Source organism: Mesitornis unicolor, unplaced genomic scaffold, assembly GCF_000695765.1.
Source record: "Mesitornis unicolor isolate BGI_N332 unplaced genomic scaffold, ASM69576v1 scaffold15362, whole genome shotgun sequence".
Lineage (NCBI taxonomy): Eukaryota > Metazoa > Chordata > Aves > Mesitornithiformes > Mesitornithidae > Mesitornis > Mesitornis unicolor.
The window spans coordinates 1-11,945 of NW_010167229.1; the positions used below are offsets into that span (position 1 = coordinate 1).

At 55.8% G+C, this 11,945-nt stretch overlaps 1 protein-coding gene across 1 annotated transcript; it reads right to left on the reverse strand.

Moving 5' to 3' along the window:
* Window positions 1-278: 278 nt before the first annotated feature.
* On the reverse strand, window positions 279-11,261 carry ASS1 (argininosuccinate synthase 1; the record flags this gene model as incomplete). The annotated part of the gene is made up of 8 exons (XM_010178633.1): window positions 11,152-11,261; window positions 10,668-10,736; window positions 10,287-10,475; window positions 7,888-7,944; window positions 7,357-7,431; window positions 4,298-4,368; window positions 3,908-3,938; window positions 279-369 (listed from the first exon to the last, which is right to left on the reverse strand). Coding segments are annotated over exons 1-8 (691 nt in total), but the record flags the coding sequence as incomplete, so codon positions are not given.
* Between the last annotated feature and the right edge of the window lie 684 nt (window positions 11,262-11,945).

The window sequence follows — 11,945 nt, forward strand, 5'->3', positions numbered from 1 at the left end:
CCCAGGGCCACCTGTGTGCCACCCTGCAAAGAGAGACTGCACCTCGATGGCTGGGGCGGGAGCTTGGACCCCTCTGCTCTCAGGGGACCTCAGCAAGACCCTGAGAAATACCCAAAACTCCAACTTGCTGCAAGCACCATCCTGAGCCCTGATGTTGAGGATCACTGTGCCCGTCCCCCCCCCAGGGATGCTTCCAGCTGCCAGTCCTGGACGGAGAGCAGGGTTCAGCTTTGGAAGGGGGCAAAGTCACAGGCGTCTGGCTGCAAGGAGGTGCTTACCCCTCTCAAACTCGATCTCCAGCACATCTGGGGTGTCAGGAGCGGTGGCTGGATCGCGGTTCTTCGTGTAGAGCCCGGGGGGGGCCTGATTCTGCCAGGGGGGTGGGAAAAGAAGAGGCAAAGTCAGTGACATTGGCATTGCCAACCCTGTCAGCAGCCTCCACCCCAGTACGCATCCTCCATCCCAAAGCGGCACGGCACAGCACCAGTGCCCAGGAACAAAGGGGTTTGGAGGAATCGGCCAATTTTCCCCCTCAACTTGAGCTCATCTCTTCCTCCGACGCAGCTGGAGGTGGGATGGCTGCGGAGCAGCAAGTCAGGCAGGGAAAAAGCGGGACGATGGCAGCCAGTGGCAGAGTGGGGACCTGCCCGGCCCTGCACTGCGGCCGGGCTGATTTGGCACCAACCGAAAAAACTAAATGAGGAGGCCTGACCCCAGCAGGTGCTCCCACCGCACCGGCTCTTTCATGGTGTCCCCGGGGTTAATACACACCGGGGAAAATAGAGGAAACAAAGCAAAAACCCATTTCAGAGCACATCAACCTTTATGTATATATATTTTTTTTTTCTAGATTTATAGGAAAGAGGCATCTTATCTCCATTGGAGCCGGGCCACCAGAGGCTCGGGTGCTGATGATGAATTGCTGCAATTGAAGCGCGTGCGAGAAGAGGGTGGGAAAAAATATAATAAAAAAAAGCTTTCCGTCCCAGAGAGCAAATGCTTTGCAATTTTGCCTGCCCTCCTGAGCACTCACGCACCACATGGCTGCGTGCACTGGCCCCAAAACACTTTCAGACCAGCATTTGCAAACTCCTGTCTCTAAAAGGACCCCCCCCTCACCCAGCCACAGCTCCAGGAGGCAGAGGGAAGGGAAACTGAGGCACAGAGTGGTGGAAAGGCAGGGCCGGGCTGGGCCAAAGCTGTCCTTGACCGACACTGGGGGAAAGTGGCAAAGGAGCATCCAGCGAGGAGCTCCAGCAACCTCAAACTCCCTGTGCAAGCAGTTGGACCCTGCTTGCACCCCCATCCACAGCCTGGCCCGTGCCTCCCCTGCTTCTCCTCTCCCTCTTAAAGCACAACTTTTCCTCTGCTCCCTTTCCCTCCCTCCTCCTCCTTTCCAGTAAGTAAAAAAAGAGAAAGTAGAAAGTTAATAACAAACAGAAAAAAAAAGTAAATGGGATTTTTTTAAGGAAAAAAAAAGGTTTTTTAAGGGAAAAAATTATTTATCTACAGAAGTTTTCTTCTAACTTTTTTTTAAATGGCAAATAAGCCTTTTAGTGAGAACTTTTTGGTCCAACAAATAGCAAAGCCCAATCACTGCCAGCATCTCTGACTGCGAGCATCCCTGCCATGCCAGCGGGACCCACCTTGTCTCACCCCCAACCCCACGATGCAGATCCCAGTGGCAACTGCAGCCAAATCCTGGGAATACAGACACAACTACCCCAGCACACACTCCAGCAAAACCACCCTCAGGTTCCAGTTTTACCTCATTTTTGCCCCTTTCCCTTGTTTTAAACAAGAGACGCTCTCACGCTCTCCTCCCCCGTGCCCCCCACGCGCACGCACGCACAAATTACACGGGCTGTGGATTTCAATTTTACATCGTCTGGCCTTTCCTAGCCCTGATCACACTTATTAACTAGACAAACCTGCAAGAGATGATGAAAAACTTTGAGTTCAAAAGGAAAGATGGGGGGCGGGAGGGGAAAAAAATGCCGGAAAGTATTAAAAACTCTTTACTAAACATTGGAAGTCAAAGTCAGGTAGTTTCCAATTTACCGAGCCAACTATGAAAACCCCTATTAAATAAAATAACTAAATAGAAATAAAAGTGACATTTGGCTTGCATTCCATCATTACGGTGCGAGTCTGTCCTCTTTTTATTCTCTCTCCTAAAAGCACAGTTCAAATGACAAATAGTTTGTTGCAGTGTATCAATGCCTCCTATTTATCCCTCCCCGCAGGGGGGCTAGTCCTGCAATGTCATCTTTAAAGGGGAGAGAGGAAAAAAAAAAGGAAAGAAAAAAAAGGGGAAAAAAAAAAAGGAAGAGTGTGTGGAAAGGCAGAGAGGGAGGGGGGAAGAAAGAAGCAAGAAAAACGGGGCAAGAAGAGAAGAAATTGGAAGCAAATGGTCCATGAAGTAAACCATGATGCAGAGCTATCGATGCCGCAAATGGTTTATTCATCCGGCTGATATTGTTGTGCCCGGGACTGAATGAACTCTTTCAGAGTGCCATATGAAGTTAAAGCAAGTAAATTTCTATCTTTCTCCGCATTAGCTGCCTCATTGCCCTTCAATCGGGCCTCACAGAGGCAGAAAATAGCTCAACCATCTGCTTTCAAATCCCTGCGTTTGGCAGGTCCCGGGGGTTTGGGGAGGGGAACCCGCCGTGCCTGGCACCCTCAACTATGCCTCCGGGTGGTTTGGGGAGGGGAACCCGCCGTGCCTGGCACCCTGAATTCTGCCATGGGCACTCCGAATCCTGCCATGGGCACTCTGGTGCCCAGCACCACTTCCTGGGCTGAGGAAGGGGATGGTGGTGATATCGATCTCCAGGAAACCACCTCCTGGTGCCGGGGAGGGAGAGGTGCCCTGGCAGAGGATGCCTGGGGATGGAGTTGCTGCTCCCTTCTCTGCTAAACTGGCCCCATTTTCAGGGTTGGATGTGGGAAGGACACAGGCTTGGCACAGTCGCGGGACCAGGGGTCTTTGCCAAGGGGAGGGGTGCTGGGTGCAGAGGGGTGGGTGGGGAAGGGTGCGGGTCAGACCTTTGCTGGCTCTGGTCAGAGGCATCCAAACCCATCCCTGTGCCAATCGCTCTCCCAGAGGAGGAGACCCCCAAGAGCCCAGCTTTGCAAAGCCCAACTCGCAGATGCCCCTGCGGAGTTCACCCAAGGAGGAGTGGGACCCCTTCTCCACCTTCCTTTTCCTCACGCCCCTGCTGCAGACACGTGCCAGCCCCGCTGCAGTGAGCTGGCCGTGGGCCGCTGAGCTCCCGACGGCTCCTCTGCCTCTGCGCCTGCCTCCCCCTCCTCTCCCGCCCTGTCCAATTAGTGCTGATGGATAGGGAAAGCTGAAGAAGCCACCGAGCATCACGACCCACCGGAGCATGAACAGCCCAAGCGGAGGCCAGCAGGCCACCAGACCACAGGGACCACTACCACTGGGCTCTTGGCCAGGAGCTGGTGGGCCCATGGATGCCCTTGAAGCCTCCAAGCACCACCCCACACAAGAGGAGGTTTTGCCCCCTTTCCCCCAAAAAAGCAGCAATGGGAAAGCAAGGAGGGCTGGGCGAGCTGCAGGCACAGGGCCCAAGCTGCGTGGGCCAGCCCAGATTCCATCACCCACCACCAGCCCCGCTCTCCCACCAGCACCTCATCTGTCCAATTGCTCCTTTATTTCTGCCCCCTGACATTGTCCCCTCCAGTGTCACCCTGAAAGAGTCCCTTCCCCTCTTCAAGCCAGCGGCAATTAACGTGCCGGGAGAGGCGGAGGGGCTGGGGTGGGCGGCAGGGCCTGCCTGCCACACACGGCCTGCCGTGAAATTTCCAATTAGGCTGCAAACACATGAGACGCCCCTGGCCACGTAGCTGCCACGTAGGCCGGGCGGCCATGATCAATTACCTTGGGGTTCTCCAGGATCCCGGCTTCGTAGCTGCAGTGGGAAGGAAAGAGAGGTCACTGCAGCACCTGCAACCCCAAAACCCACTGGGACGATCCCCCCACTCCCACCACATGTCAAGGATGGATCTAATTATGTGTTATGGATCTCCAGGAGCTTTTAGTAGCAACCCTGTGAGGAGCACCAGGCTTAGAAGAGCCCAGGAGACGGCTGCTGGGACATGGACAACTGGGAGGATGGAGGGTTTGGGGTCATCCTCAGCCAGCACGTGGTGGGGCACCTGGGACTCTGGAGGTGGTAAGCGCTGTCCTGGCCATATGGGATGGAGGCATTGGGGCCTTAGGCTCTGGGTCTTCACCCCACAGGAGCTCCCCACTCACTCACTCTCTCACCTGATGTGCATGAGGTTTTCATCCATGCTCCAGGGCGTCTGGGGTGTCACAGGCACCGGGATCCCGTGTTTCTGCCAAGAGAAGGGGAGCAAGGCTGAGCCATACAGTGGGGAGAGCCAGCCCCCACTGGCCAGGATCAGCCCCAACAGCACCAAGACACAACCCAAGGCTGCACAGAGCAAGTTGGATATGTGCGTCCCCGACTCTCGGCAACATCAGTTCCCACCAGAAGGGCTACTTTGATGGGGACATCGAGGATACGGTGCGGCTGGGAGGAGCACCACCATCTCAGTCCCGCAACAAGCTGAGATGGAGCTGCAGAGAAGCTCACAAACCCTAGTGATGGAGGTGTCTGCATAGACATAGTGTGCTTTTTTTCTAGGTCCGGGCCTAGGATGGAGCATTTGCCCAGTTTAGGTCTTCATCAAGGGGAGGTGGCAGGGGAAGACAAGTCCCCAAAACCACAGGATGCTCTGCATTCTCAACAGAACTGATGCTCTGTCGTGAAGGGACAGCACATGTGTCCCCACAGCCTCATGCAAACACGTGGCAACGCAGACACGTGGCACACGGGTGGACGGCATTCTGCGAGCCCAGGTACCCCGAGCACACCCTGTCTGGGGACGCACGGCCCTGCACCGGCTGCCTCCCTGGTGCAGCACACAGCGCCAAGCCCAGCTCCCTAACAAGGTCACCAGCACGCTCAATTATCCACTGACATTTCAATGGGGGAAATTGCCTGTGAAGACGAGGTGAATACGTGGGGGAATTAGCGGGAGATGCGACGGCGGCGAGCTGACAACCGGAGCCAGAGGGGACATCGCCCACCCTGCTGGCGCGCCAAGCCGAGATGTTCTGATTTTGGCATGGCCATGGTGAGCCAAGGATGGAGATGGTGGCTGTTGGTTCCCACTGTGCCTCGGTCTGTCTGTACAGCCTGTACATCTGGCATTTCAGCGTCACCACAGCAGGGACATCAGCCAAGGGCTTGGCCAGGAGCAGAGAAGCAGAAGCTAAGCAGGAAGAGGTGAAGGAAATGCTTGTGGTTGTTAAATCGTGGTCATGAACCCATCACCTGAGATGGGAGCAAGGTTCTGAGATACCTCAGATAACTCAGCCCCATCCCCTGCCAGGGGAGACATTGCCCCAGGCTCATGGGTCCTGGTTTGCTGATCCCACACCTTACTCCCAGTGTGGGACACCCCCGGGACCCACATCCCGGGCTTTGGAGGTGGGTGCTGGGCAGCCTTTGCCTCCTCAACCCAGGCCACTCTGCAGGGCTGCTCTCCTGTCCAGCCAGAGCACATCAATGCTTCACATGGGCTTCAAAACGCAAGCTTGGGCTTCAAAATGCAAGCTTGGGCTTGCTCAGAGGGCAAAATGCTGGATGCAAGTGCTGGGGATTGCCTGGCTTCCCCAGGAAAGAGCGAGGAGGTGCCTCTCCCTGTCCCATCCCTCACATGGATGTAGCTCCTGGTGCCTCTCAACTCCCCCCAAATAACAGTAGGGGAGACGGAGGGCTGGGGGATAGACTTCAACCCTATCTAGGGTCAGACCATGCTCCCATCAGCACCTGCCCCCTCATCCTCATCTCAGCACCCTTGTGGATGTTGGCAGAGAACATTTCACCTTGGTTAATTAAAGCCAAGCAATTAACACTGAGCGCTGATCACCCTGATGGGCCATGCTCAGCAGTGCAGGGCTGGGGAGAGCCCTATGCCATCGATCACTCCCGTCTCACCTGGGACGTATAAACGCATCTTTCGGACCCAAATACCCACTGATCACAAGCCATGAGCCCCAGCTGATTTACTCAGCACTCTCCTTGCTCCGCTGCTCCTCTGGCAGCCAGCGAAGCCCGTGCTCCTCAGCCCAGACGAAGTGGCTGCCAGAGCAAGGCTGGCTCCAGCCCCAGGGCATTAAATCTACATCAGGAGCTGTGCCGTGGTGGCCTAGATCCCCGCTTTCCCTGGCAGCAGCCCATCATCATCGTGTTGCAATCCCCCAAGCACCAAGGTGAGCACATCCAGGTGCTGCTGAAAGGACCTGGCCATGCATCTCGCTCTCCTGAGTGTGAAAAAGAAGGGAAACTCCCTTTTTTTTTTCTTTTTAATGCTGGACATAACCAGAAATCGAGAGGCACTACAAACACTCAACCCCAACCTTTTCTCTTTGAACGGGGCCCCAACCCATTTCATTTCCCTCCTCCCGCCCTTCCAAACAACAAAAAAAACCCCAACCCCAAACAAAACCCCCAAACCCAAAACACATGTTCCATTTTCCATATAATAAAACCGCGTCGCTCTTAATAACTCCCCTTATTTGACAATTTGTTTGGCAACATATGGAAAGCTCTCGTAAACTCGCCCCTTCATAATACAACAGCAGATGGCAAACACAATCCTCAACACGCCACTCTCGGCGGCCCTAATGGGCTCAGAGGGCTCCTCGTCCCTCCGGCTCCGCACCTCGCCTTCCCAGACATTACCCAGGCAGCCTCGACGGCAGCTATTTAAAAACTGAAGCAATTTTCTGGTTTATGCACAGAGCTGCCTTTTCCCTTTTGATTGATTGAGCTGAGTTGTCAAGCATTTCCATGAAGTCGCTGAAAAAAGAAAGGTACCCTGGTGGGCACGTAAAAACCTGATGCAAAACTTCTAATATGTTTTATTGCAACTTGTACTTCAAAAAGGAAGGACAACAAAGGCAAACGTATTTGCTTTGTCTGTTAGCAAGTCAGGGAGCTGGGACCCATTTCCTTGGAAAGCGGGTTACAATTAACAGCCAGGTAATTACAGGGCTTTTAGAAAAGAAAGAGGAAAAAAAAAATAGAGGGGAAAAAATAAAAACCTCCGACCAGAAGGTTCCAGCACGGTGCTGCAGGGATGCTGTGCAGGGCTTGCCATGGTTATCTGCTAAGCCACAGCAAGCATCCTGCAGCTGCCCCAAGCATCCCATGGCCACCTGAGCATCCCATGGCCACCTGAGCATCCCATGGCCTCCTCGAGCATCTCATGGCCTCCCTGAGCATCCCATGGCTGCTCCGAGCCGGCTCCTACCTTGGCATACTCCATCAGCTCTCGGCGCCCAGGGAAGCGCTGGTAAAACTCGGGCAGTCTCCACGGTGCGATGACCTGGTGGGAGGGCAGGAGTGTGAGATGAGAAGCCCCCCAGTTCCAATGCATCCCCCAGCCCCTTTTTGCCCTGCAGCATCATCACAGGCTCCCCAAGGGAGAGGGCTCCAGGGAGCCCCATGGGGTGCTGGTCCCCAGCTGAAATTTAATCTCCCCACACAGGAGCGGAGTAACCTAAACCCCTGACCCTAACAAGGCACTGGATGCAGCATCGATTATCCAGCAGCTGCCTTAGTACTGTTTCCTCAGTGGCCTCGTAGTGTTTGAGGTAAAAATAGGTCAATTAAGGATCATTACAGCCCCCTCAAATGCCAAAACGCTGCTTCATTGAGCTGGCAGCTTGTTAAAGCCAGGCATGGCCGCTCACATCGGTGTTAAAACAAAATTCTGCACCAGCTGGGGACAGGGTCAGGAGCCTGGTGGTGGGATCCCAGGGGACAAATTTGGATACCTTACCTTGATGTTAGGACATAGGGCATAGCAGGTGAGCTCAAACCGAACCTGGTCGTTGCCCTGAAATACAAACAGGAGGTGCTGAGGGCTCACTCTGCACCAGGGCAGGTGAGGACCTGCTGTTTCCTTGCTCCTGGCTGCTCCCCCTGTGCAGAGATGGGACCAAAACCCCCAGCCAGGAGCTGGAGGGGACATGATTTGGTGTCTCAGCTCCAGCAGGCACATGGGACAAGCTACTCTATGGCTGAGCAGGGCATTGGCAAATCCCTGTGAGAGCCTCACCAGCCAGAAGGGACATCCAGCTGATGCTACCCAGTACTTCACAGACTGAGACACATCTGTTTTTCCCAGTAATGCCACTGGGATGAGATTGCTGTCTATTTTCAGCACAAAAACAAGACCTGAGGTTGAGGACCCACTTATCTCCTCCATTCCGCCAGGACAGAGGGAGCAGGTAATGGGCGCCAGGACCTGGGTGCCAGGACCTGGCCTACATCCCACAGGATCACTCCTATTCCCCTTTCCACAGCTGATTTGAACCCAAAACCAGGTCATCCTGATAGAGTTGGGCACCAGGTGTTCAAAACCCCAGTGAAGCTCATTCATCCGGCTCCAAGGGAGCCTGGCTGATCCCAGGATCACCCAAGAGCCCAGCTCTCCCCTGGGCTGACACTCCTAAAACTGAACTAGTGGAAACCCAGATTTGGGTATTTTTTTCTTTGCAGGCATCAGAGGACACATGGAGGGAGAAAGTGAGGAGGGAGGAAGACCACGGTGTCCAGGAGGATGCAGCAGCTCGTAATTAAATAGCTCTGAAGCTCTCTCTATCTTAATTGGCCTGTGCTGACAAGGTCCTGCTAACGTGGCCAGGTAGTTGGGAAGGGGCAAGGAGCGACCCCGGGAGTTATTAGCACTTCCCAGGGAATAACTCTCACCAAAGCCTATTTTCCACCAGCACCAAGGGGCCCAAGGACCCCCCTTCCTTCCTCTCAGCCCCGACCTAGAGGATACATTTACGGCTGGGCTGGGAAATCCCTGAGGACCATTGCACACTAGCAAGGACTTCCACCTAAGCACTCATTTCCCTTACAGGCCCAAAACAAGTCCATCTGCTCCGGCAGTGGAGACACCGCAGATGGCCTGCATTTAAGATGCCACAGCCGGGGATGGGGCGTAGCCGGGTCGAGTTACCCGCAGTTGGTCCCTGCCTGCACCCCCCGGCTTAATGGCTTGGGGAGCAGGCAGAGCCTGGGGAGCAGCTGAGGGTGCCCCTGTTAGCAGGGCCGGCTGGGGCTGGGGGTACCTGGGAGTGGAGGGGACATCATCGCATTGGGGGTACCCAGGAGTAGAGAGGACATCATTGCATTGGGCGTGCGTTACACCAGGGCACCCTTGAGTGGGGTTTTCAAGAGGGAGCTGCTGAAGATGGGTAAGAAGGACAAGGAAGTGGCATGGGGAACCCATCACAGCAGGAGGAGTTATTTCAGTCACGAAATGCCACCCACAGTCTCCTTGCCCCATCTCTCCAGTGCTGGCATAGCCCTTGGTTATTCCCTGTCTGCATCCAGCATCCCCCTCTAGCAGAGTCCTCCACTATAGCTGAGGACCCCCAAACCCAAACCCAAACCCAAACCCTTGCACTGAGACCCCTCCAGAGGGCACCTCACCTTTGCCCCTGGGTCAAGATAGGCATGATCAACAATTTTTGTCCCCATGGGATGGGGAGGAGGAGACATTGAGCAGGTCCTGGGTGCATACGCAGCACCCAAGGGTCTCACAGAACCGCAGCTGGGACCAGCCAGGCGTGTGACCTCTGACAGTGCCACCCTGCCTCGAGTGTCCCCGCACCGGGCCGGGCAGAGTGCGGGCAGGCGCTACAGGTGCCAGGGGGTGGCCCACGGTCACATCATGCAGGTCCCACGCTCGCCGTGGAGGATGCCCCTCTCCCTGGGCAGGGACTAGCCCCAAGCAACCTTTCCACGGTCTCTGGCTGCCTCTAGCGGCAAAGAGTCCTCCCTGCGCCCGGCGACAACGGGGACAGCCGGGGATAGGGACGGGAACGGGAACAGGGACCGGAACAGCGGCACCCTGCTCGGAGAGCCCCGAACTGCCCCGGGCGGTGTTGGCTCAGCCTCAGCCGGGTCCTGGCCCTTCGCAGCTTTCAGAAAGCAGCTGGTGAAAGCAGAGGGTGGTCGGCTGTGACCTGAGCCTTTCCCACGGGGAGAGGGAACCGAAATTGGGCACAAAAAGCGAGAAGGAAATGTTGAAATGCTTCCCCACAGAACACCCACAAAATGCCCTGTACACGCCTCCTGGCACCCACAATTTGGCCAAGGGACTGACTGGGTATCCCCCCCAGCACACCATGCCAGCCCCACTCTGGTGCCCATGTCCTCCCTCACCTTGCCAGTGGCCCCGTGGGCAACATACTGAGCTCTTTCCTTCTGGGCGATCTCCACCAGCTTTCGGGCAATGCAGGGTCGTGCCAGCGCGGTGCCCAGCAGGTACCGGTCCTCGTAGAGAGCATTGGCCTGCACCGCCGGCCAGATGAACTCCTCCACGAACTCCTTGCTGATGTCCTCGATGTAAACCTGCCAGGATGGAGGGAACCTTGTGACAAGAGACTGGCTAGGGGATATACAGCTCATCTGGGGCACTGGAGCCAGCCCAGCAAAGGGTGCCTTTGCCTCCCCTCTCCTAGATGCTGCTAAAGGGCTTTGGTGAAAAAACCTCTGGAAAAAGCTCAAAACCACCTGTGCACCCAGAGGGAGGGATGTAGTTACCTTCTTGGCCCCAAGCGCCAGCGCTTTCTTTCGTGCTGCCTCAAAGTCTTCCTTCTGCCCAATGTTGGCCTGATATAGGGGAGAAAACCAAGACTGAGTTTGAAGGGAGACCACAAAACTCAGTGCAAGTCCAATTTGGCACAGGGCATTGCCAAAGGCATCGTACAGCCCATGCTGGCAGGGCTCAGGGCCACCCAGGAGGGGGTTTACTCCCCCAAAACAGCATTCCTTGGGTCGTGCAAAGCCCCTTGGCCCTGCCCAAAGCACTGCCCTCATTAGCAGAGGGTCATTAGTTGGCAGGGACAGGCTGTGCCGCACAGGGCTGGCAGCTCAGCAGAGCAGCATCTGGGCTGGGCAATGGTTAACCAGCAAGAGCCGGGTCACTGCCACAGCCATGCACATGCCAGGATCCCCGTCACCCACCCAGGTCCCCACTACCACCCACACCCTCAGCCCCCACAGGTGGGGTCCACATAGGTCTCACCAAGTAGGCGACCACGTCGTAGCCCTGCTCCTTCAGCCACACCAGGATGCAGGAGGTGTCGAGACCCCCGCTGTAGGCGAGGACCACCCTGCCCTTAGGCTGAGCCATGGCACTGGCAAAGCAAAGAGAAAGGGGTTCATGATGGCCCTAACCCCTGTCCCGAATGTCAGCCTTTTCTTGCTCAGTGCAGGGATGTTGCAGCCATGAAACCCTTCCTGGTGTCTCTGAACTGGCCATGGGTCATCACGGTCCAGTCGGGTGCCGAGGGCAGCCAGGGGTGAGGGGGTGGGACATTCTGGGCAAAACAAACAGATTGTCCAAGGGATGAATAACCAGGAGGCGAAAAGCAAAGCCCACAGCAAACTAAACATAGGGCAAGCAGCAGCTTGGGTAGGTAGAGGAGCACATGGTGGAGCTACCGATACTGGGATAAGCTCTCCAAATAAAACACAGGCTCCCAGCACCACCATCATTCACAGACTCACTACAGCATCAGGAGAGACCAGTTGGACCAAGAACCCCTCCAGGACTACAAGGATCAGAGTGAGGGCTGGGAACAGGAGGAAAACCCACAGTACCATAGCCAGGCTACGGCTCCCAGCCAGGACACCCTGCCCACATACTGGCCAGTGCAATGGAGGAGACCAGGGCAGCCATGGGGACCACAATACTCTTACCTCTGGTCCATGCGGCTTTCGCTCTGGCAGCCCTGGCACAGCTCACCCCACGATCAGCAAGCGCCCTGCAATGCAGAGTGGACAGGACTCAGACATGGGCATCTGGCCACAGCGGAG